General features: G+C 43.9%; 2 protein-coding genes across 2 annotated transcripts; both read right to left on the reverse strand.

Annotated features, from left to right (window-relative positions):
* Nucleotides 1-17: 17 nt before the first annotated feature.
* Nucleotides 18-6011, reverse strand: LOC148112362 (phospholipase A2 inhibitor and Ly6/PLAUR domain-containing protein-like). Its single transcript, XM_087876449.1, has 5 exons — nucleotides 5903-6011; nucleotides 4221-4346; nucleotides 3577-3729; nucleotides 1151-1297; nucleotides 18-443 (listed from the first exon to the last, which is right to left on the reverse strand). The coding sequence occupies exons 1-5, from the start codon at nucleotides 5958-5960 to the stop codon at nucleotides 277-279; spliced, it is 651 nt and encodes a 216-aa protein (XP_087732575.1). The 5' UTR covers nucleotides 5961-6011; the 3' UTR covers nucleotides 18-276.
* Nucleotides 6012-14034: 8023 nt separating this feature from the next.
* On the reverse strand, nucleotides 14035-20136 carry LOC148112363 (phospholipase A2 inhibitor and Ly6/PLAUR domain-containing protein-like). The gene is made up of 5 exons (XM_087876454.1): nucleotides 20028-20136; nucleotides 18299-18424; nucleotides 17599-17751; nucleotides 15135-15281; nucleotides 14035-14460 (listed from the first exon to the last, which is right to left on the reverse strand). Exons 1-5 carry the CDS (start codon nucleotides 20083-20085, stop codon nucleotides 14294-14296), a joined length of 651 nt encoding a protein of 216 aa, XP_087732580.1. The 5' UTR covers nucleotides 20086-20136; the 3' UTR covers nucleotides 14035-14293.
* Nucleotides 20137-24221: the final 4085 nt, after the last annotated feature.

Raw genomic sequence — 24221 nt, forward strand, 5'->3', positions numbered from 1 at the left:
AAATACACAGACACAAATGCTTTCAACACCACAATTTATTGTCATTATGATTTAGTGAAAATGGAATGTTTAGAGAAAAACCACCTTCCCTTCAGCTGCTAGGAGCCCCAAACACAGCATTTCAACCCTCTCAGGACTGCTCCTCCATATTTTAAATTACTACCAAGCTCTCAAGAATGCTTAACCCCAAACCTCTGTTACTCTTACTACCGAAGCTCCAACCTCCTTCTCACTTTTATACATCCTGAAAGACAAAGGAAGAAGGCTATAATCTGACTACATGGAAAGAAAACTGTTGTCAAGTGATAATGGCACAGTGTTACACTCCTTCGTGTTGCTGAATACTACAAGGCCATTGGCCTTTCGCACCTCTCCTTCAGGATAGGTACATACATTTGGGGTTGCGCATCCTTGGAACCAGCCCTCCTCTTTGATAGCTCCAACTGTGGAGGAAAAAAAAGGAAGAATAAGAATCTCTTGAGATGTTATTGCGAGGATATTAGAAAAGAAAGATAGTTTTCCTCTTGACAGACTCGTGAGCGTAGCCACTCTTTGGGAAAATCCTTTGTACATGCTGCCTGTCACACCCCCTGGCCACGCCCACCATGGCCACGCCCTCCCAGCCGGTCATTAGGGCAGAGAATTGGGTGTTAAATTCTTTGATTCCCATCACTGTAATTAGACCTTTAACTTCAGCAGCTCGGCAATGGATGCTCTTTCGATGTTTTTGAGCCATCCTGCAGTCAGTCTGCCTCTCCCTCTCCCAAATTTTTAATCTCCTCCCCCAACTTTAGCTCAGCAGACTAAAAGCACTGTTATTAACATCAGCTGCCTGCAATTACTGCAAGTTCAAATCTCACCAGGCTCAAGGTTGACTCAGCCTTCCATCCTTTCTAAGGTAGGTAAAATGAGGACCCAGATTGTGCGGGCAAAAGCTGACTTTGTATAAATATACAAAAGTATGAAGGCTATTGCTTAACGCATTGTAAGCCACCCTGAGTCTCCGGAGAAGGGTGGCATATAAATCAAATTTAAAAAAAAACTTTTCGGGTTTTAATTATTTATTTTTGGTTACCTGGATTTTCTTCTTCTCTTTCTATCGTTTCTCTGATTTAGGGGGAAAAAAACAAAACAAAAAGATTGCACTCACATGTATTCATGGTAAAATTCATGTTGAGACAACGTGTCTCTTGGCCAAGGCAGAGGATTGGCTGAGTTGGCCGGTGGGAATCTCTGTGTCTTGTGTATGATCCAAAACATACCAATCTATTGGGTTTGAGTTCATCACGGAATGGCACTGTAGGAATCAACCCAAGGTTAGCAAACTTTTTCATGGCCACCGTCCCATATTAAATCCCAAGTCCTTTTGCATTCTGGCTTCCAGGATTCCCATCCAGGACAGGATTTGTAATCCAAGAGTGTGAAGGTAGAGCTGGACCAGGAATGAGGATGGCACCTCAATCCATCTTCTCCATCACAAATCCACCCTGAGGCATGTTCTGAAGCTCCCCTTCAGAATAGATGTTTCCCCCCCCTCTTCTTACCCCTTATGAGCCCTTTTGAGAGAATAGTCTGTAGGGCTCACTTCCCCTTAGGACAATCCTAGCTCTGATTGGCAACTTCAGTAATTGAAGCCAGGGGTGGGTTTCAAAAATCGTCACTACCGGTTGTGGGTGCGCGTGCGCTCACACACACGCATGATGCTTCTGCACATGTGCAGAAGCATCTGGGTGGGTGGGCGAAGTCTCCTGCCGCGGCTGCTAACAGTTCACCCAAACCGGGGAGAACCAGTAAAAACTCACCACTGTTTGAAGCTCTTCTTTCTCCTCCTGTGGTTGACTGCAACTCTAGGCAGACATTTTAACCTGGGTTGCTTCACTGCCATGTTCTCCACTGACACATAGCTGCTATTTTTATCTTATACAGGTAGACCTTGACTTACCACCGTTCATTTAGTGACCGTTCGAAGTTATAAGGGCCCTGTAAAAAGTGACTTATGACCATTTTTCACCCCTTATGACCACGGCGGTATCCTCATGGTCGCATGATTTTCATTCGGATGCTTGGCAACTGACTCACATTTATGACAGTTGCTGTGTCCTGGGGTCGTGTGGTCCCCTTTTGCAACCTTTTGACAAGCAAAGTCAATGGGGAAGGCCAGATTCACTTAACAGCCGTGTTACTAATTCAACAACTGCAGTGATTCTCTTAGCAAATGTGGTAACGTAAGTCGTAAAATGGGGCAAAGATCATGTAACAAAATTCTCACTTCACAATGTAAATTTGGGGCTCAATTGTGGCCGTAAATTGAGGACTACCTGTGTTTGACCCAACAATGGCTCACTCAACTAATGAACTTTTATTAAGTCATCATTTTTAAAGAAGAGATTGGATAACCATTTGTCTGAAATGGTATAGGGCAGTGATGGCTAACCTTTTTGCCATTGTGTGCCAGGAGGGTGGTGGGGGAGGTTCACGCACGCATGCCCATACCCATAATTCTATGTGCCCAGCCCTGCGCATGTGCGTGCAACTCCCCTCCCCCCCGCTACTGTTCCCAGCCTCCAGGGCCTCACTAGGAGTCTCTGGAGGCTGGGGAACAGCAAACAAGTCACTTCCTGTCCCACAGGGAGTTGGGAAATAGGCTGTTTCAGGCCTCCGGAAGGCCTCTGAAGGAGTGGGGAAGGCTGTTTTCGCCCTCCCCAGATGCATAGAGAGGATCTGGAGCCAGGTGAGAAAGAAAAACGGGTCTTCCCCACCCCACCCAGATCTTCCGGAGGCAGGAAACAACGTGTTTCCTTACTTCTGGTGGGCTCTGAAGGCCCAAAAATCAGCTGGGTGGCGCACGTATGCGCGCCAGAGCTGAGCTGCCTGTCCACTGATATGGCTATGCTTGCCACCTGTGGCAAGCGTGCCATAGTTTCGCCATCACGGGTATTGAGTTTCCTGCTTGAGCAGGGGATTGGCCTAGAAGACCTCCAAGGTCCCTCCCAACTCTGTTATTCTGTTATTCCTCACCCTCTCTCCCCCTGAAACTTGCTGCTCCATTGAAACTTTACATCTCTTTGGAGGCATGTATGTTGGTGCTGTTGCTTTCTCCTTAAAAGGTAAAGGTAAAGATTCTCCTTGCACATCTGTGCTAGTCGTTCCTGACTCTAGGGGGCGGTGCTCATCTCCGTTTGAAAGCCGAAGAGCCAACGCTGTCCAAAGACGTCACCGTGGTCATGTGACCGGCATGGCTAAACACCAAAGGCGCACGGAGCACTGTTCCCTTCCCAAAGATGGTCCCTATTTTTCTACTTGCATTTTTTTTTTAACGTGCTTTCAAACTGCTTGGTTGACAGAAGCTGGGACAAGTCACGGGAGCTCACAGCGTTACGCAGCACTAGGGATTTGAACCGCTGAACTGCCAAACTTTTGATCAACAAGCTCAGCGTCTTAACCACTGAGCCACTGAGCATCTCCTTGCTTTCTCCTTAAACTGGGTCAAATTTGCTCCCCTGGCTTTCTCACTCCCTGTTCACAGTACTGCCAAATTTAAGGCTATGCAAAGAAACATTGAGTTGAGTTACTTACACAGAAGAGGCAGGGTATTGCAACCGTCTGACTGGCAACAGAAAGTGTTCGACTGAGAATATTTTCCCTGTGCGGAGGTGAAACTGTAAAAGCCATCAATACATTCCTCAGCCCTTGCACAAGACTTAGCCGTGTATTTGAGTGAAGGAGTGGCTGTGAAACAGAGAGGAAATGCTGGGATTTAGAAAAAACAAAACAAAATAAAGGCAATGTTTAAAAAGCACCGTGCTCGATTAAATATTTTATTCAAGATCCCTTGTATTAATAGATGTTGACTGGTCGAGAAGATGATATGGTTTTCCTTAATAGGAGAAAGAGCACAGAAGCAGGCATTTCAAGGCACAAAATTACCCCATTGGAGATGGTTTCCTCCATTTATTTCAGGGAAGGAGGAAGAATTAATTTTGACAGGTGAACTTCTAGAAACTATTCTGCACAGTTAAATGAATGATAGAGCAACAGAAAACAATATTTTTTTGCCAACAGAACATTTCTAGTAAATATAACCCACTGAAATTGGCAGAATACATTGAAGTCAATGGTGAAATCCACCTTCAAGGAAACTGATCTATTCCTTGATGCTTGAGATACTGAGTGATGGTAATATGGACTTGTCAGCTAAACTGAAAAGACATTTCACTCACTCATAGAAATAAAGAAAGTCAAGGAAAGGCAATGTGTTTGGTCTGGTTCACACTCCGTCAATGCCATGTCCTCGTTTCTACATTCTCCTCCAGTGGCCAAACAGGTCTGGCATTTTAGAGATGTGACTGCAGAGGAGAGAAGCAAAATGGTTATACATGTAGTGAGCCAACCAAGTTATGCAACAGTTATTTAAAACCCCTTTTTAGACTTCCAAATTAACTACCCTGTTTCCCCCAAAATAAGAAATCCACTGATAATAAGCCCAATTTGATTTTTGAGTGCATGGCAATAAGACTAAGTGGTTATTTCAGGGTTCAAAAAATATATATATATAAGTCGGGGTCTTATTTTCAGGAAACACGGTAGACACAAGAACAGTTTTTTCCCGAACACCATCACTCTGCTAAACAAATAATTCCCTCAACACTGTCAAACTATTCACTAAGTCTGCACTATTACTAATCTTCTCATCGTTCCCACTATCCATCTCCTTCCACTAATGACTGTATGACTGTAAATTTATAGCTTGTATCATTACAATTTATATTAATATTGTTTCCTGATTGCTTATTTGTACCCTATGACTATCATTAAGTGTTGTACCTTATGATTCTTGATGAACGTATCTTTTCCTTTATGTACACTGAGAGCTTCTGCACCAAAGACAAATTTCTTGTGTTCCAATCATACTTGGCCAATAAAGAATTCTGTTCTGTTCTGTTCTGTTCATAACATTTTTTTCTAGGTGTGTCTCCTAAGCCATTTCTACCAAATGTTTGAATCTTAGAAGGTTAGAGATTGAAAAATAAGGGTATCAGAAATTAGCTCAGCTTTTAAATAGGAAAGATGATCTTTCATTCAGTTCTTCAGATGAGATTCTCTCCCAAACCCTTCTTTTTATTATTGATTGAGATCGGCCTTCTAAACACGCTGAATGGGTGCCAGCATATTAAGAACCAATACAGAGTATCCTGAGAGTATGAGGAAGGGTTAGGTAGGTTTATAATCTATGACATTCGTTTTAGTGTTTTGGTTGAAAACATTGAATTAGGAGCTGGTGTTGTGTCCCGCCAGCGGCCAGAAGAGCGGGTGGCAGACTCAGACAGTGAGGAGGTTGGGGAGGAACATGAGCCAGTCCGGGGGTCTGCGGAAGGCTCTGATGAATGCTCTGCATCAGAGGCAGAGATGAAGCCAGGGCCGTCTGACAATTGTCAGCTGCCTTCGGAGTTGGATATCAGTGGGGCAGAAGAAGAGCTGGTGACTGTTCCCGATGTGCGCATGCACAGAGCTGCCAGCGCGGCCCAAATGAAGCCAACTCTGACCTCACTTAATTCGTGCCTTGGCTCTGACTCTGTTTTCCCCTCCCCCCCAAGGTGTGTCATCTGTTCTATTCCCCAACAAAGCAATTTTGTTGATTGCAGAAGTCCCTCCCTCCGGCCACTGTGCGTCTCCATGGAGATGGCCTTGACATTTGCTGGCTGGAATGTGCTTTGTTCCTCGCTGTAGCTGTGAGGCTCGATTCCCTATCCCCCTGTCTATGGCAACTCGAAAGCAGGTCAGGAATGCTTGGCAAGTTGACACAGAGAGATGAAGATGTCTGTCTATCCATGTGTCTTTATCCATGTAAGAAACCTCCCTTTACCAACTCTCTAGAATCTCAATGTTGAATAGCAATACTCACCACCTGTCAATAAGACCGAGGAGATGAGGCAGAAGAAGACAACAAGAGCGGCAGCCATGGTATCTGAAGAGTGACTCCAGTGTTGTCCTGAAGCCAACAAGTGAATGCACTGAATTTTATAGTTATGGAGCGTGGCTCCCCTGTAGGATGTTTTGGAGCAATTCCCTCCGGTGGGTGGAATGGAAGACATGAGTGATCACCAAATCCCACACAAAGTAGAGTAATAAGAAATTGGACAGTGTAATCGGGAAAGCGGCAACGTCAATGGAAAACAAACAAGTTGATTGAGGTTTGTTGGGATCATGCAGTAACTCGGTGGGTTCTTTAAGTTAAGCAAGAATTGATTCCAATCATAAGTAGGGGATTGAAGGAGGGGTGAAATCCAGCAGGTTCTGACAGGTTCTGGCAAACCAGTCGCAGAAAATTTGAACAGTTCGGAGAACTGGTAGCGGAAATTTTGAGTAGTTCAGAGAACTGGCAAATACCACCTCTGGCTGGTCCCAGACTGGGTTGGGAATGGAGATTTTGCGGTATCCTTCCCCTGCCATGCCCACCAAATCACATCACACCCACGAAGCCATGCACACAGAACTGGTAGTAAAAAAATTTGGATTTCACCACTGGACTGAAGAGGAAATATCTGCCTTCTCTTTTATTTTTATTTTTTTATTTCGGAAAGGAGAGCAAGAGGAAGCTTGCTACAGTATGTGCCAACATGTCTAACATGGGTCAGTGGTGATGATGAAGGATAGCATTTTGTTTTTATTCATTGAGAAACAGCAAAGTACTATAAGCACTACTCGACTATTCAATGGAGGGCTTGGCCAACACAGCTCCTTTTATTGGAAGAGAAAGAAGGAGATTTCTGTGGGATGTTGGACTTTATCAGGGATGGAGATTAAATTTGCATGGTGTTTTTGCAATGGTTTAATGAGGATTTGTGTGGGTCAGTAATAGATGTATTCCTAAAGGAAATCAACCCTATCCTTGGAAGGACAGATACTGAAGCTGAAGCTGAAGCCACCAAATGAGAAGAGAGGACACATTAGAAAAGACCCTGATGTTGGGAAAGACTGAAGGCAAAAGAAGGAGGTGGCAGAGGATGAGATGGTTAGATATGGTTATCAATGTAGTGAGAATGAGTTTGGGCAGACTCTTGGAGACTGTGGAGGATGGGCAGGCCTGGCGTGGCTGTGCTCCATGGGGTCATGAAGAGTCAGACACGACTTAGTGACTGAACAACAAAAATAACAACAACAACAACAAGTAGATGAAGACTGAATGTGCAAAGACCGGCACTCATATGGCAAATTAGCAGATATGGGAGGAAACAAGACTTCTGAATTGTGAATGTTTTGGGGGAAATTGTGTCAGGCTTTTGTGGTAGATCAGATAGGAACACAATTAGATGAACTAATTCTACCTTATTGTAAAGCTCAGTGGTGAGTTTCAAATTTTTTTACTACCGGTTTTGTAGGTGTGGCTTGCTGGGTGTGACATGGCTTGATGGGTGTTGCAGGGAAAGGATACTATAAAATCTCCATTCCCTCCCCACTCCAGGGGAAGGATACTGCAAAATCTCCATTCCCTCCCAACTCCAGGGGAAGGATACTGCAAAATCCCCATTTCCTCCTGATCAGCTGGGACTCGGGAGGCAGAGCATAGATGGGGGTGGGGCCAGTCAGAGGTGGTATTTGCTGGTTCTCCGAACTACTCGCTACCGCTTCTCTGAACTACTCAAAATTTCCGCTACCGGTTCTCCAGAACTGGTCAGAATCTGCTGAAACCCACCTCTGGTAAAGCTACATTACCAGAATCTGGCAGGTCTGAAAATACAATTCTTCCCATCCATTTTAAAACCGCAAGAGCCTTGGGATCAGTGGTGGGATTCAGCCAGTTCGCACCACTTCGGGGGAACCGGTTGTTAACTTTTTGAGCAGTTTGGTGAACTGGTTATTGGAAGAAATCATTAGGGCAGAGAACCGGTTGTTAAATTATTTGAATCCCACCACTGCTTGGGATTGTCTCCTCTGACTTTCTTGTCTCGTCCACTATCTATTTGCAGACTATGCTGTGTCTTATCTGACCAATCCCTTGGTAGAATCTCTCCAACCAGTCTCCCTTTCCCATACAAATTACAAGAAGACATTTTAACAAATACTACACAAAAAGGTGATGGAATGTGCACCTGTAGGAGCAGTGGGGGAGTCTTTTGGCAACACAAAGTTTTCCCACAAAGAAGTCCAGTTTTAGAGACCGTGCAATCCCAAACTGGATGAGGAGGAGGTTCATGGTAGTCACACCCTAGAATCTGTCAAGATGTAGGTAAGAAATTTACAACTTTAGTTTGGTAAGATTCTGTCGATTAGGTGTAAATAAATTAAGAGTCAGACTTGCTTGGGTCTTGTTATCTCGTCCCTGCCTTGGGTTTGTATGGACATGTCTTCTTCTTCTTCTTTTTTTTTTAAATAATCTTTATTTACATTTTACCATTAAAAACAAAAAGAGAACGACATATTATATAAATAACAAACAAAACATACAAAACAACACAACAAGAACCAACAAAGCTAGCATACCTTGATAAACAGTACCTTGATAACCTAGTACTCGGTACTGTATATCTATATTATAATCCGGAGAAGACAGAACATCTTACATATCTTTCTAAAACAATTAGGTCTATCCGAACTCACTTTACTTGTATAATATAAGTTTCTCAGTACATATAGTTCCTCTTCTAATTTGGGTTATGTTTTCCTTTTCTCTACCATCTGTAGTATTTTTCCCAAGATAAACATACTTCTTTTTGATATCTATCTTGTAATTTTTTGGTCAATTTATCTGCTTCCGCACATTCTAAAATCTTTTTTATAATAGCTTCCTCTGATGGGATATTTTGATTTTTCCAAAGTTGAGCACATGTCTTCTCATGCCTAGCAATATACAAAGAGGCCTCCTTATTGTTGTCACTCTCCTTACTTGGTCATGAATCTCTAGGGAGAAAAAAACCCAATATTCGCATTAGCACACAGATAGTGCAGAGAGCATTGATGCAGGCAGTTCTTGGTAGCCCAAGAATGGGCCATGTTACACCACTGCACCTGGAAGGGATCTTGGAGGTTGTTCCATTGGTTCATTGTCCTCAGTGTCAGGAAGTTTCTCCTTAATTCCAGGTTGCTTTTCTCCGTGATTGATTTCCACCCATTGTTTCTTGTCCTGCCTTCAGGTACTCTGGAAAATAAGTTGACCCCTTGTTCTTTCTGGAAGCCCCCAAATATTGAAATACTGCTATCATGTCACCCTTAGTCCTTCTTTTCTCTAGACTAGCCATACCCTAGCCATACTAGCCATAGATTCACCATACTTCTTGGCATCCGGCACACCTAATCCAAACTCCCATGGCATTAGACATAGAAGCTCTTCCCAACATTTATGAAGAACTCCTAGATATCTTCTTAGACCCATTACCTTTGGGGAGAAAGATGTGACGGTCACATATAAATACCTGACCTCATGCCCATGCCAGGGGGCAGGGAGCTGATGAGATTAATTCCCAGGGTCCACCCTTACCCATTGACCCCTCCTTACCTTAGCTCCACCCCACAGGTACTTAAGGTCCAGCCATGCGGTCCAGAGCCAGTTCCAGTCCAACATCTGTAAGGAGGAGACATGTTATGAATAAAGACCTTTAACTAAATGAATACTCGTGTGATGGAGTTATTGGGCTTGATCCTTGAACACATTTAACAGTGACAAAAGAGAATGGTAGGTAGGAGGTATTCCAAAAGAAAAGTTTTTGGCAGCTGCAACACACTGCTGGCTCATATTTAAGTGATTGTCCACTAGGACACTAAGATCCCTCTCACAGTTACTACATTACAACTCTCTTGTAATATGACCAGAAAGAATGGCAGGAGACTGCCATAAAGAAGAGGGAGTCAAGCTATTCTCCAAAGCAACTGAAGGCAGGACAAGAAGCAATGGATGGAAACTAATCTCTGATTAGTTTGCCTGATCTCTCCTACCCACTAAGCCACTGAGAAGCAAATCCTTCTTATCTTGGTCTCTCGTTTTTGTCAGAGTTGGTTTATTCAATTTGAAGACGTTTTTAATGTTGTGGCTGTTTCCACTTTTTAAAAAATGAGCTTTAGGCCAATCAGACCTGTTTTATCTCTATCTCTATCTCTATCTCTATCTCTATCTCTATCTCTATCTCTATCTCTATCTCTATCTCTATCTCTATCTCTGTTCTGCCCCAGCTATGGACCTCAAAGAACGCAGCACACACAAAATCTATACAAACCTTAGTTTACTAAATTAAATCAGTCTTTTTCAAACAAAGGCTGTTAATTAACTTTCTTAACAGCCTACAAGAATCCAAAGAATAAATAATCGTAATCTTACTATGGTTGGCAGAAAGCCCAGAAGCAATTTACAGGAACCTGATAAGAGAACTAAGATCAGGACGCGAAGGAGAGTGAACAAAGTTGTTCCCTGCAAATTGCCTCAGTTGTCGTCCTTCCTTAAATAGGCTAACGGAGTGGCCAATTAGCCTCAAACCTTACTCTCGAGGAAACCTCCTCCTGAGGAGCCACTCCTGCCTTTTGGCAGCTCTGCACGCCTGTGCATCGAGAAGAGGCTCCTCCTCTTCTTCCTCTTCACTTAAAGGAGCTTCTGGAGGTTCTGAAGGCCCTGGCTGAATCGCCGCCTCTGGCACCACATCTTCTCCAGCCTCCACATTGTCTGACTCGAGTGCCAGCTGCACAGACTGCTGGCGCAGCACCACACCAGCCTCCTCGCTGTCGGAATCAGCTATCAGCTGCACAGGCCACTGACGGGCCACAACACTCTCTCTATCTCTCTATCTCTCTATCTCTCTATCTCTCTATCTCTCTATCTCTCTATCTCTATCTCTATCTCTATCTCTATCTCTATCTCTGTCTCTATCTCTATCTCTATCTCTATCTCTATCTCTATCTCTCTGTATCTCTATCTATCTATCTATCTATCTATCTATAGGGAGGGAGGGAGGGAGGGAGGGAGGGAGTTTTGTTATGTTGCATTTTTGGCTGTTTCCAGGCAGTGGGGATCGGCGGCAGTGAATGGGCCACACCAAACGGTGGCAGCGAACAGACGGCGGTGAACACGCCGTGTCAAAAGGGCCACGCTGAACGGACCATGGCCGCAGCGAACAGGCCACAACAAATGGGCCGCAGCGAATGGGTGGTGGCGAATGGGCAAAGGCCCTCCAAAGTCCCTTCCAGACAGAGTTGAAATTCAAATTTTTTTACTACCAGTTCTGTGTGCGTGGCTTGGTGGGCGTGGTGTGGCACGGTATGCATGGCTTGGTGGGTGGGCAGGGGAAGGATTCTGCAAAATCTCCATTCCCACCCCACTCTGGGACCAGCCAGAGGTGGTATTTGCCGGTTCGCCGAACTACTCAAAATTTCCACTACCAGTTCTCCAGAACCTGTCAGAATCTGCTGGATTTCACCCCTGCTTCCAGCCCTATGCTTCATTCTTGTCTGCATCATATACCCATTTATATGAAAATAGATCCCTTTGATTTAGCAATATTTACTTCTGAACACAGTTAGCTAATTTGTTTTTGGAAAAAAAAAACTTGCCAGACACATTTATTTTGAGTTGATTTTTTTTAAATGGAAGAAACAATGAAAGATGGCAGGCATTGTCTTACAAGAAGCATTCCATTACACTGTCACACATGCACACAAGAGTGCCCCTTAGATGGGAATCATACATTATCAGAAAAAAAAACCCTACATGTCAATATATATTTTTATTCTTCAGTATGATGATTGCAGCCTTATCTCAATCGTTGGAAGCTTAATTATTTAAACCAATTAATCTACTCCAATCTTAACCAAGCCTTTTCAAACCACTATGTAAAAAGCTCATTAAACGAAACAGTATCTATATTATTGGGATGCTTTTACTTGCATGACATCCTTAACACCAATATTCCTTTCTATTCTTATTTAAGATATGCATTAATTAGATAAATTAAAATCCCTTTTGACTGAACAAAGAGAAAAGAGAGAGAGACAGAGACGCAGACAAAGAGACTCAAACCAGCAATTGAGAGACACATGGGCACCAGCAATTGCTGAAGCCATGGAGCTTTGTTTTTGAATATTTTGAATATTTTTAGTATTTTGAACTGCAGGGAAGATTATTGTATGCACAAATATGGAAGGATTCATCACTGCCTACAATGGAGGAACGATTGCTGAAGATGATGGAACTTGCTGAAAAGGCCAAATTGTCTTCTTTCATCAGAGGAAAGACAATATCAATGTCTATATCTATATTCATATATTATAATTGCTTAAATATCTGTTTTTTCATTAAGCAGAAAAACTAAAGTTATGATTCATGGGTTTGATAATTAATCGGAACAGATCATGTTGCTGTTTTAGAGAATTCCCAACTAGAAAAAAGCCCTTGGAGGCAAACCTAGATGGTGCTGAAAGAAGAAATGCCAAAAAGGATGCAACTCCGTGACATCTGGGATACTCGACCTGAACTTGCAGGCCACTAGACTCAGAAACCTGCCCAACATTTATGATGTGCTCCCAGATATCTTCCGAAACTCAGAATAACAGAATAACAGAGTTGGAAGGCTTACTGGATGTCTTCTAGTCCAACCTTATACCGTTCCAAACAACTGTCCAATTTCTTCTTAAAAACCTCTAGTGTTGGATCACCCACAACTTTTGGAGGCAGGTCATACCACAGGTTAATTGTTCTCACTATCGGGAAGTTTCTCCTTAGTTCTAGGTTGCTTCTCTCCTTGATTAGTTTCCACCCGTTGCTTCTTGTCCTGCCCTCAGGTGCTTTGGAGAATAGCTTGACTCCCTCTTCTTTGGGGCAGCCCCTGAGATATTGGAACGCTGCTCTCATGTCTCCCCTTCGTCTTTCTTTTCACTAGACTAGACATACCCAATTCTTGCAACAATATGTTTTAGCCTCTAGTCCCCTAATCGTCTTTGCTGCTCTTCTCTGCACTCTTTCTAGAGTCTCGTTTTTCTATCGCAGCAACCGAAACTGGATGCCCTGACTATTCTATGTGTGATCTTAACAAGGCATTATAAAGCAGTACTACCACTTCATGTGATCTTGATTCTATCCCTCTGTTATTGCAGCCTTGGACTGCATTGGCTTTTTGTGGCAGCTGCACCACTCTGCTGGCTCATATTTAAGTGATCGTCCCACTAGGACACTAAGATCCCTCTCCCACTTACTACATGACAGCTCTCTTACAATGTGACAAGAGAGAAGGATAGGAAGTATCCCAAAAGAAAAGTGGCTAAGGGCATAGCTGCCACAGAGAGGAGGGGGTCAAGCTATTTTCCAAAGCACCTGAAGGCCAGTCAAGGAATAATAGATGGAAACTAACCAAGGAGAGGTTCAAGCTAGAAATGAGGAGGAACTTTCTGACAGTGAGAACAATCAACCAGTGGAACAGACGTTGCCTTTGGAAGTTGTGGGAGGCTCATCACTTGAGGCTTTCAAGAAAAGATTGGACTGTCATTTGTCAGAAATGGTGTAGGATCTTCTGCTTGAGCTCTGGCACGCATGCGTGCACTGGCCATCTGATTTTCCGGCCTTCTGGGCCCATTGGAAGTTGGCAAATGGGCCATTTCCGACCTCCGGAGGGCCTCTGGGGGGTGGGGGTTGGGGAAGGTTGTTTTCACCCTCCCCAGGCTGCTAGAAAGTCTCTGGAGCCTGGGGAGGGCAAAAAAGCAGGCCTACCAGGCCCCTTGTGCCATCGAGTGCCAAAAGCAGGAAGGATACGGTGGGGGGGTGGGTGCGTATAGAATTATGGGTGTGAGCACGCACATGCACGACCCCCCCGCTCCCTCCATTTTGTGGGGTGGATAGAATTATGGGTGTGGGCAGGCACGTGCGTGACCCCCCCGTGCTCCCCCCATTTTTGGCACGTGATGGCAAAAAAGTTAGCCATCACTGACCTATAAGGTCCCTTCCAACTCTGTCAATCTGAACCGAATCAAGAATGGGTGACATAGAGGAGGGAATGACCACTTTATCAAAGCTATCTTCAACTGGGTGTCCAAACACTCCTTAAGAAAATACACAGACACAAATGCTTTCAACACCACAATTTATTGTCATTATGATTTAGTGAAAATGGAATGTTTAGAGAAAAACCACGTTTCCCTCAGCTGCTAGTAGACCCAAACACAGCATTTCAACCCTCTCAGGACTGCTCCTCCATATTTTAAATTACTACCAAGCTCTCAAGAATGCTTAACCCCAAACCTCTGTTACTTTTACTACCGAAGCTCCAACCTCCTTCTCACTTTTATACATCCTGAAAGACAAAGGAAGAAGGCTATAATCTGACTACATGGAAAGAAAACTGTTGTCAAGTGATAATGGCACAGTGTTACACTCCTTCCTGGTGCTGACTACTACAAGGCCATTGGCGAATCGCATCTCTCCTTCAGGATAGGTACATACGTTTGGGGTTGCGCATCCTTGGAACCAACCCTCCTCTTTGAAAGCTCCAACTGTGGAGGAAAAAAAAGGAAGAATAAGAATCTCTTGAGACGTTATTGTGAGGATATTAGATATTAGCCACTCTTTGGGAAAATCCTTTGTACATGCTGCCTGTCACACCCCCTGGCCACGCCCACCATGGCCACGCCCTCCCAGCCGGTCATTAGGGCAGAGAACTGGGTGTTAAATTCTTTGATTCCCATCACTGTAATTAGATCTTTAACTTCAGCAGTTCGGCAATGGATGCTCTTTCGATGTTTTTGAGCCATCCTGCAGTCAATCTGCCTCTCCCTCTCCCAAATTTTTAATCTCCTCCCCCAACTTTAGCTCAGCAGACTAAAAGCATTGGGATTAACATCTGCTGCTTGCAATTATTGCAAGTTTGAATCTCACCAGGCTCAAGGTTGACTCAGCCTTCCATCCTTTCTAAAGTAGGTAAAATGAGGACCCAGATTGTGGGGGCAATAAGCTGACTTTGTATAAATATACAAAAGTATGAAGGCTATTGTGTAACGCATTGTAAGCCGCCCTGAGTCTCCGGAGAAGGGTGGCATATAAATCAAATTTAAAAAAAAAACTTTTCGGATTTTAATTATTTATTTTTGGTTACCTGGATTTTCTTCTTCTCTTTCTATCGTTTCTCTGATTTAGGGGGGGAAAAACAAAACAAAAAGATTGCACTCACATGTATTCATGGTAAAATTTACGCTGGCACAACGCGTCTCTTGGCCAAGACAGAGGATTGGCTGAGTTGGCTGGTGGGAATCTCTGTGTCTTGTGTATGATCCAAAACATACCAATCCATTGGGTTTGAGTTCATCACGGAATGGCACTGTAGGAATCAACCCAAGGTTAGCAAACTTTTTCATGGCCACCGTCCCATATTAAATCCCAAGTCCTTTCGCATTCTGGCTTCCAGGATTCCCAGCCAGGACAGGATTTGTAATCCAAGAGTCTGAAGGGAGAGCTGGACCAGGAATGAAGATGGCACGTCAATCCATCTTCTCCATCACAAATCCACCCTGAGGCATGTTCTGAAGCTCCCCTTCAGAAAAGATGTTTCCCCCCCCTCCTCTTGACCCCTTATGAGCCCTTTTGAGAGAATAGTCTGTAGGGCTCACTTCCCCTTAGGACAATCCTAGCTCTGATTGGCAACTTCAGTAATTGAAGCCACGGGTGGGTTTCAAAAATCGTCGCTACCGGTTGTGGGTGCGCGTGTGCTCACACACACGCATGATGCTTCTGCACATGTGCAGAAGCATCTGGGTGGGTGGGCGGAGTCTCCTGCCGCCACCGCTAGCGGTTCACCCAAACCGGGGCGAACCAGTAACAACTCACCACTGTTTGAAGCTCTTCTTTCTCCTTCAGTGGTTGACTGCAACTCTAGGCAGCCATTTCAACCTGGGTTGCTTGACTGCCATGTTCTCCACTGACACATAGCTGCTATTTTTATCTTATACAGGTAGTCCTCGACTTACCACGGTTCATTTAGTGACCGTTCAAAGTTATAACGGCCCTGAAAAAAGTGACCTATGACCATTTTTCACCCCTTATGACCACGGCGGCATCCTCATGGTCGCATGATTTTCATTCAGATGCTTGGCAACTGACTCACTTTTATGACAGTTGCTGTGTCCTGGGGTGGTGTGGTCCCCTTTTGCGACCTTTTGACAAGCAAAGTGAATGGGGAAGGCCAGATTCACTTAACAGCCGTGTTACTAATTCAACAACTGCAGTGATTCACTTAGCAAATGTGGCAAGAGGTGGTTAAATGGGGCAAAGGTCATGTAACAAATTTCTCACTTAGCAACGTACATTTGGGGCTCAATTGTGGCCGTAAATTGAGGACTACCCGTGGTTGACCCAACAATGTCTTGCTCAACTAATGAACTTTCATTAATTCATCGTTGTTGTTTTTTGGATTTGATTTATATACCACCCTACTCCCGAAGGACTCAGGGCGGTGAACAGCCAAACAGTAAAAATACATAGATACAAAATTTAAAAACAAAGTAAAATCGAATTAAACAATTTGGCCCAGACAGATTAAAACACCCCAATCATTTAAAAACCGATTAAAATTTGCATAATTAAAAAGAGGGAAAAGATTAGGCCAGGCCCGCCTGGTGGGATAAAAAGGTCTTAAGAGTGTGGTGGAAGGTGCACAGATCCGGGATCCTCCGTATCTCCGGGAGGAGCTTGTTCCAGATAGTAGGTGCCCCCACAGAGAAGGCCCTCCCCCTGGGGGCCGCCAGTTGACATTGTTTGGCTGATAGCACCCGGAGGAGCCCCTCTCTATGAGAGCGTACCGGCTGGTGGGAGGCTATTGGTGGTAGTAGGCGGTCCCGTAGATAACCAAATCCTAAGCCATGGAGCACTCTAAACCTTGAAGCGCACCCGGAAGACCACCGGGAGCCAGTACAGCTCGTGCAGGAGAGGTATTACATGGGAATGCCATGTCGCTCCCATTACCACCCATTTTTAAAGAAGAGATAGGATAACCATTTGTCTGAAATGGTATAGGGTTTCCTGCTTGAGCAGGGGGTTGGACTAGAAGACCTCAAAGGTCCCTTCCAACTCTGTTATTCTGTTATTCCTCACCCTCTCACCCCCTGAAGCTTGCTGCTCCATTGAAACTTGACATCTCTTTGGAGGCATGTATGGTGGTGCAGTTGCTTTCTCCTTAAAAGGTAAAATTTCCCCTCGCACATCTGTGCTAGTCGTTCCCGACTCTAGGGGACGGCGCTCATCTCATTTCAAAGCCGAAGAGCCAGCGCTGTCTGAAGACGTCTCCGTGGTCATGTGGCCAGCATGACTAAACAACAAAGGTGCACGGAGCACTGTTCCCTTCCCACCAAAGGTGGTCCCTATTTTTCTACTTGCATTTTTTTTTACGTGCTTTCAAACTGCTAGGTTGGCAGAAGCTGGGACAAGTCACGGGAGCTCCCCCTGTTACGCAGCACTAGGGATTTGAACCACTGAACTGCCGACCTTTCGATCGACAAGCTCAGCGTCTTAACCACTGAGCCACTGAGCATCTCCTTGCTTTCTCCTTAAACTGGGTCAAATTTGCTCCCCCGGCTTTCTCACTCCCTGCCCACAGTACAAATTTAAGGCTATGCAAAGAAACATTGTGTTGAGTTACTTACACAGAAGAGGCAGGTTATTGCAACCGTCTGACTGGCAACAGAAAGTGTTCGATTGAGAAAATTTTCCCTGTGCGGAGGTGACACTGTAAATGCCATCAGTACATTCCTCAGCCCTTGCACAAGACTTAGCCGTGTATTTGAGTGAAGGAGTGGCTGTGAAACAGAGAGGAAATGCTGGGATTTAGAAGGAAAAAAAATAAATAAAATAAAGGCAATGTTTAAAAAGCACCATGCTCGATTAAATATTTTATTCGAGATCCCTTGTATTAATAGATGTTGACTGGTCAAGAAGATGATATGGTTTTCCTTAATAGGAGAAAGAGCACAGAAGCAGGCATTACAAGGCACAAAATTACCCCATTGGAGATGGTTTCCTCCATTTATTTCAGGGAAGGAGGAAGAGTTAATTTTGACAGGTGAACTTCTAGAAACTATTCTGCACAGTTAAATGAACACTGCATCCCTTTCGTTCTCTTACCACTTTTCTCCCTGTGTTTTCCATGTACGATAGAGCAACAGAAAACAATATTTTTTGCCAACAGAACATTTCTAGTAAATATAACCCACTGAAATTGGCAGAATACGTTGAAGTCAATGGTGAAATCCACCTTCAAGGAAACTGACCTATTCCTTGAAGATTGAGATACTGAGTGATGGTAATATGGACTTGTCAGCTAAACTGAAAAGACATTTCACTCACTCAGAGAAATAAAGAAAGTCAAGGAAAAGCAATGTGTTTGGTCTGGTTCACACTCCGTCAATGCCATGTCCTCATTTCTACATTCTCCTCCAGTGGCCAAACAGGTCTGGCATTTTAGAGATGTGACTACAGAGGAGAGAAGCAAAATGGTTATACATGTAGTGAGCCAACCAAGTTATGCAACAGTTATTTTAAACCCCTTTTTAGACTTCCAAATTAACTACCCTGTTTCCCCCAAAATAAGACATCCCCTGATAATAAGCCCAATTGGGTTTTTGAGTGCATGGCAATAAGACTAAGTGCTTATTTCAGGGTTCAAAAAAATATATGAGACAGGGTCTTATTTTCAGGAAACACAGTACACGAGACAAGAACAGTTTTTCCCCGAACACCATCACTCTGCTAAACAAATAATTCCCTCAACACTGTCAAACTATTCACTAAGTCTGCACTACTATTAATCTTCTCATCGTTCCCACCACCCATCTCCTTCCACTTATGACTATATGACTGTAACTTTGTTGCTGGTATCCTTACGATTTATATTGATATTGTTTCCTGATTGCTTATTTGTAACCTATGACTATCATTAAGTGTTGTACCTTATGATTCGTGATGAACGTATCATTTCTTTTATGTACAATAAGAGCGTATGCACCAAGACAAATTCCTTGTGTGTCCAATCACACTTGGCCAATAAAGAATTCTATTCTATTCTATTCTATTCTATTCTATTCTATTCTATTCTATTCTATTCTATTCTATTCTATTCTGTTCATAACATTTTTTTCTAGGTGTGTCTCCTAAAACATTTCTACCAAACATTTGAATCTTAGAAGGTTAGAGATTGAAAAATAAGGATATCAGAAATTAGCTCAGCTTTTAAATAGGAAACATGATCTTTCATTCAGTTCTTCAGATGAGATTCTCTCCCAAACCCTTCTTTTTATTATTGATTGAGATCGGCCTTCTAAACACGCTGAATGGGTGCCAGCATATTAAGAACCAATACAGAGTATCCTAAGACTATGAGGAAGGATTAGGTAGGTTTATAATCTATGACATTCATTTTAGTGTTTTGGTTGAAAACATTGAATTAGGAGCTGGTGCTGTGTCCCGCCGCCGGCCAGCAGAGCGGGTGGCAGACTCAGACAGTGAGGAGGTTGGGGAGGAACATGAGCCAGTCCTGGGGTCTGCGGAAGGCTCTGATGAATGCTCTGCATCAGAGGCAGAGATGGGGCCAGGGCCGTCTGACAATTGTCAGCTGCCTTCGGAGTTGGATATCAGTGGGGCAGAAGAAGAGCTGGTGACTGTTCCCGATGTGCGCATGCACAGAGCTGCCAGCGCAGACCAAGTGAAGCCAACTCTGACCTCACTTAATTCGTGCCTTAGCTCTGACCCTGTTTTCCCCTCCCCCCAAGGTGTGTCATCAGTCACATTCCCCAACAAAGCAATTTTGTGGGTTGTAGAAGTCCCTCCCTCCGGCCACTGTGGGTCTCCATGGAGATGGCCTTGACATTTGCTGGCTGGAATGTGCTTTGTTCCTCGCTGTAGCTGCGAGGCTCGATTCCCTATCCCCCTGCCTATGGCAACTCGAAAGCAGGTCAGGAATGCTTGGCGAGTCGACACAGAGAGATGAAGATGTCTGTCTATCCATGTGTCTTTATCCATGTAAGAAACCTCCCTTTACCAACTCTCTAGAATCTCAATGTTGAATAGCAATACTCACCACCTGTCAATAATACCGAGGAGATGAGGCAGAAGAAGACAACAAGAGCAGCAGCCATGGTATCTGAAGAGTGACTCCAGTGTTGTCCTGAAGCCAACAAGTGAATGCACTGAATTTTATAGTTATTGGAGCGTGGCTCCCCTGTAGGATGTTTTGGAGCAATTCCCTCCGGTGGGTGGAATGGAAGACATGAGTGATCACCAAATCCCACACAAAGTAGAGTAATAAGAACTTGCACAGTGAAATGGCGAAAGCGGCAACATCAATGGAGAACAAACAAGTTGGTTGAGGCTTGTTGGGATCATGAGAAGAGAGGACTCATTAGAAAAGACCCTGATGTTGGGAAAGACTGAAGGCAAAAGAAGGAGGTGGCAGAGGATGAGATGGTTAGATATTGTTATCAATGTAGTGAGAATGAGTTTGGGCAGACTCTTGGAGACTGTGGAGGGTGGGCAGGCCTGGCGTGGCTGTGCTCCATGGGGTCATGAAGAGTCAGACACGACTTAGTGACTGAACAACAACAATAACAACAACAACAACAAGTAGATGAAGACTGAATGTGCAAAGACCGGCACTCGTGTTGCAAATTAGCAGATATGGGAAGAAACAAGACTTCTGAATTGTGAATGATTGGGAGGAAATTGTGTCAGGCTTTCTTGGTAGATCAGATAGGAATACAATTAGATGAACTATTTCTACCTTATTGTAAAGCTACATTACCAGAATCTGAAAGTACAATTCTCCTCATCCTTTTTATACCCCAAGAGATTTGGGATTGTCTCTTCTGACTTTCTTGTCTCGTCCACTATCTATTTGCAGACTATGCTGTGTCTTATCTGACCAATCCCTTGGTAGAATCTCTTCAACCAGTTTCCCTTTCCCATACAGATTACAAGAAGACATCTTAACAAACACTACACAAAAAGGTGATGGAATGTGCACCTGTAGGAGCAGTGGGGGAGTCTTTTGGCAACACAAAGTTTTCCCACAAAGAAGTCCAGTTTAAGAGACCGTGCAATGCCAAGCTGGATGAGGAGGAGGTTCATGGTAGTCACACCCTAGAATCTGTCAAGATGTAGGTAAGGAATTTACAACTTTAGTTTGGTAAGATTCTGTCAATTAGGTGTGAATAAATAAAGAGTCAGACTTGCTTGGGTCTTGTTATCTCGTCCCTGCCTTGGGCTTGTATGGACAGGTCCTCTAATGCCTAGCAATATACAAAGAGCCCTCCTTATTGTTGTCACTCTCCTCACTTGGTCCTGAATCTCTAGGGAGAAAAAAACCCAATATTCGCATTAGCACACAGATAGTGCAGAGAGCATTGATGCAGGCAGTTCTTGGTAGCCCAAGAATGGGCCATGTTACACCACTGCACCTGGAAGGGATCTTGGGGGTTGTTCCATTGGTTCATTGTCCTCAATGTCAGGAAGTTTCTCCTTAATTCCAGGTTGCTTCTCTCCTTGATTGATTTCCAGCCATTGTTTCTTGTCCTGCCTTCAGGTACTCTGGAAAATAAGTTGACCCCTTGTTCTTTCTGGCAGCCCCCAAATATTGAAATACTGCTATCATGTCACCCTTAGTCCTTCTTTTCTCTAGACTAGCCATACCCTAGCCATACTAGCCATAGATTCACCATACTTCTTGGCATCCGGCATACCTAATCCAAACTCCCATGGCATTAGACATAGAAGCTCTTCCCAACATTTATGAAGAACTCCTAGATATCTTCTTAGACCCATTACCTTTGGGGAGACAGATGTGACTGTCACATATAAATACCTGACCTCATGCCCATGCCAGGGGGCAGGGAGCTGATGAGATTAATTCCCAGGGTCCACCCTTACCCATTGACCCCTCCTTCCCTTAGCTCCGCCCCACAGGTACTTAAGGTCCAGCCATGCGGTCCAGAGCCAGTTCCAGTCCAACATCTGTAAGGAGGAGACATGTTATGAATAAAGACCTTTAACTAAATGAATACTCGTGTGATGGAGTTATTGGGCTTGATCCTTGAACACTTTTTAACAGTGACAAAAGAGAATGGTAGGTAGGAGGTATTCCAAAAGAAAAGGTTTTGGCAGCTGCAACACACTGCTGGCTCATATTTAAGTGATTGTCCACTAGGACACTAAGATCCCTCTCACAGTTACTACATTAGAACTCTCTTGTAATATGACCAGAAAGAATGGCAGGAGACTGCCATAAAGAAGAGGGAGTCAAGCTATTCTCCAAAGCAACTGAAGGCAGGACAAGAAGCAGTGGATGGAAACTAATCAAGAAGAGAAGCAACTTAGAACTATAAGTGATAGTGAGAACAATTAACCAGTGGAACCACTTGCCTCCAGAAGTTGTGGATGCTCCAACACTGGAAGTTTTAAAGAAGATGTTGGATAACCATTTGTCTGAAGTGGTGTAGGGTTTCCTACCTAAGCAGGAGGTTGGACTAGAATACCTCAAGCAGAGGTGGGTTTCAGCAGGTCTTGACCAGTTCTGGAGAACCGGTAGCAGAAATTTTGAGTAGTTCAGAGAACTGGTAAATACCACCTCTGACTGGCCCTGCCCCCATCTATTCTCTGCCTCCCAGCTGATCAGGAGGAAATGGGGATTTTGCAGTAACCTTCCCTTGCCACGCCCACCAAGCCACGCCCACCAAGCCATGCCACGCCCACCAAGCCATGCCACGCCCACAGAACTGGTAGTAAAAATTTGAATCCCACCACTACCTCTAAGGTCCCTTTGAACTACGTTATTCTCTTCTATTCTACCATTAGAGGTATTCCAAAAGAAAAATGGCTAAGAGTATAGCTGTATTGAGTCAAAAATGGATGACACCAGAGGAGGGAATGACCAGGTGATCATTTCATTTTCATTTCATTTCATTTTATTAAATTTGTATACCGCCCTACTCCCGAAGGACTCAGGGTGGTGAACAGCCATAAAATAAAACATATAAATACAAAATTTAAAATAGAGATAAAACAAATTAAATAAATTTGGCTGAACCATTTTAAAACCCCAATAATTTAAAACCAAATTTAAAATTCCCATTTAAAAGAGGAAAAGTTTAGGTCAGGCCGGCTTGCTGGAATAGGAATGTCTTAAGCGTGTGACGGAAGGTACGCAGATCCGGAATCCTCCGTATCTCGGGGGGGAGCTCGTTCCAGATAGTAGGTGCCCCCACAGAGAAGGCTCCCCCCCTGGGGGCCGCCAGTCGACAAAGCTATCTTCTCATGTCCATTCAAACACCCCCATAGAAAAATACCCAGACACAAATACTTTCGCCGCAACAATTTATTTTCATTATGATTTAGTGAAACTGGCATGTTTAGAGAAAAACCATGTTCCCCTTAGCTAGTAGCCCAAAACACAGCATTTCGATCCCCTCAGGTCTACTCTTCCATATTCTAAATGACAGCCGAATTACAAGTAAATGACTTGTTACTTACTTAACAAAGGTTTTGTTTAGCCACAGAAATTTTGGGCCCAATTGTGGTCATAAGCCGAGGACTACCTGTATTACAAAACTATCCAGGGTACACAGTTTTTACATCTCCCTGTTGATTTTATGTACCAGCCCTGTTACAACATTCAACATTGCCAGGTTCTATGCAAATGTTCTCAGAATTCATCAGATGATTACTTCTACCTTCTGTTTAGAGCTCAACACTGCAAAGTAGAGTCAATTTGACTTACCGTATTTTTTGGAGTATAGCACACACTTCCCCCCCCCAAAAGAGGCTGAAAATTTGGGTGCGTCTTATACTCTGAATGTAGCTTTTTTGAAGCTTTTTTTCAGCCCTAATGAGGCGCTAGCGATCTTCTGTGCTTTGCCTGCTCCCTCCGATTCTCAGCTGTGAAGCTTTTTTTCAGCCCTAATGAGGTGCTAGCGAGTGAAGTGATCTTCCGCGCTTCGCCTGCTTTTCTCATTGCTTCTCTCTCCGATGATCAGCTGTGCTTTAGAAGCTGTTTTTTATCCCCAATCAGGTGCGTAGTGAGCGTGAGCGCACTCAAAACCAGCCAATTAATGTGCTGAAGCTGACCAGACTAAGGACGCTAGCCAGATGAATACCTGGTAGACAGATTTTTTTTCCTATTCTCCTCCCCAAAAACCAAGGTGCATCTTATACTCCTGTGTGTCTTATAATCCGAAAAATACGGTACGTACTTCACCTTTCACATACCATTTTTTTTCTCCTC

Source organism: Pantherophis guttatus, chromosome 10 (genome assembly GCF_059756535.1).
Source record: "Pantherophis guttatus breed Tessera chromosome 10, ASM5975653v1, whole genome shotgun sequence".
Classification (NCBI taxonomy): domain Eukaryota; kingdom Metazoa; phylum Chordata; class Lepidosauria; order Squamata; family Colubridae; genus Pantherophis; species Pantherophis guttatus.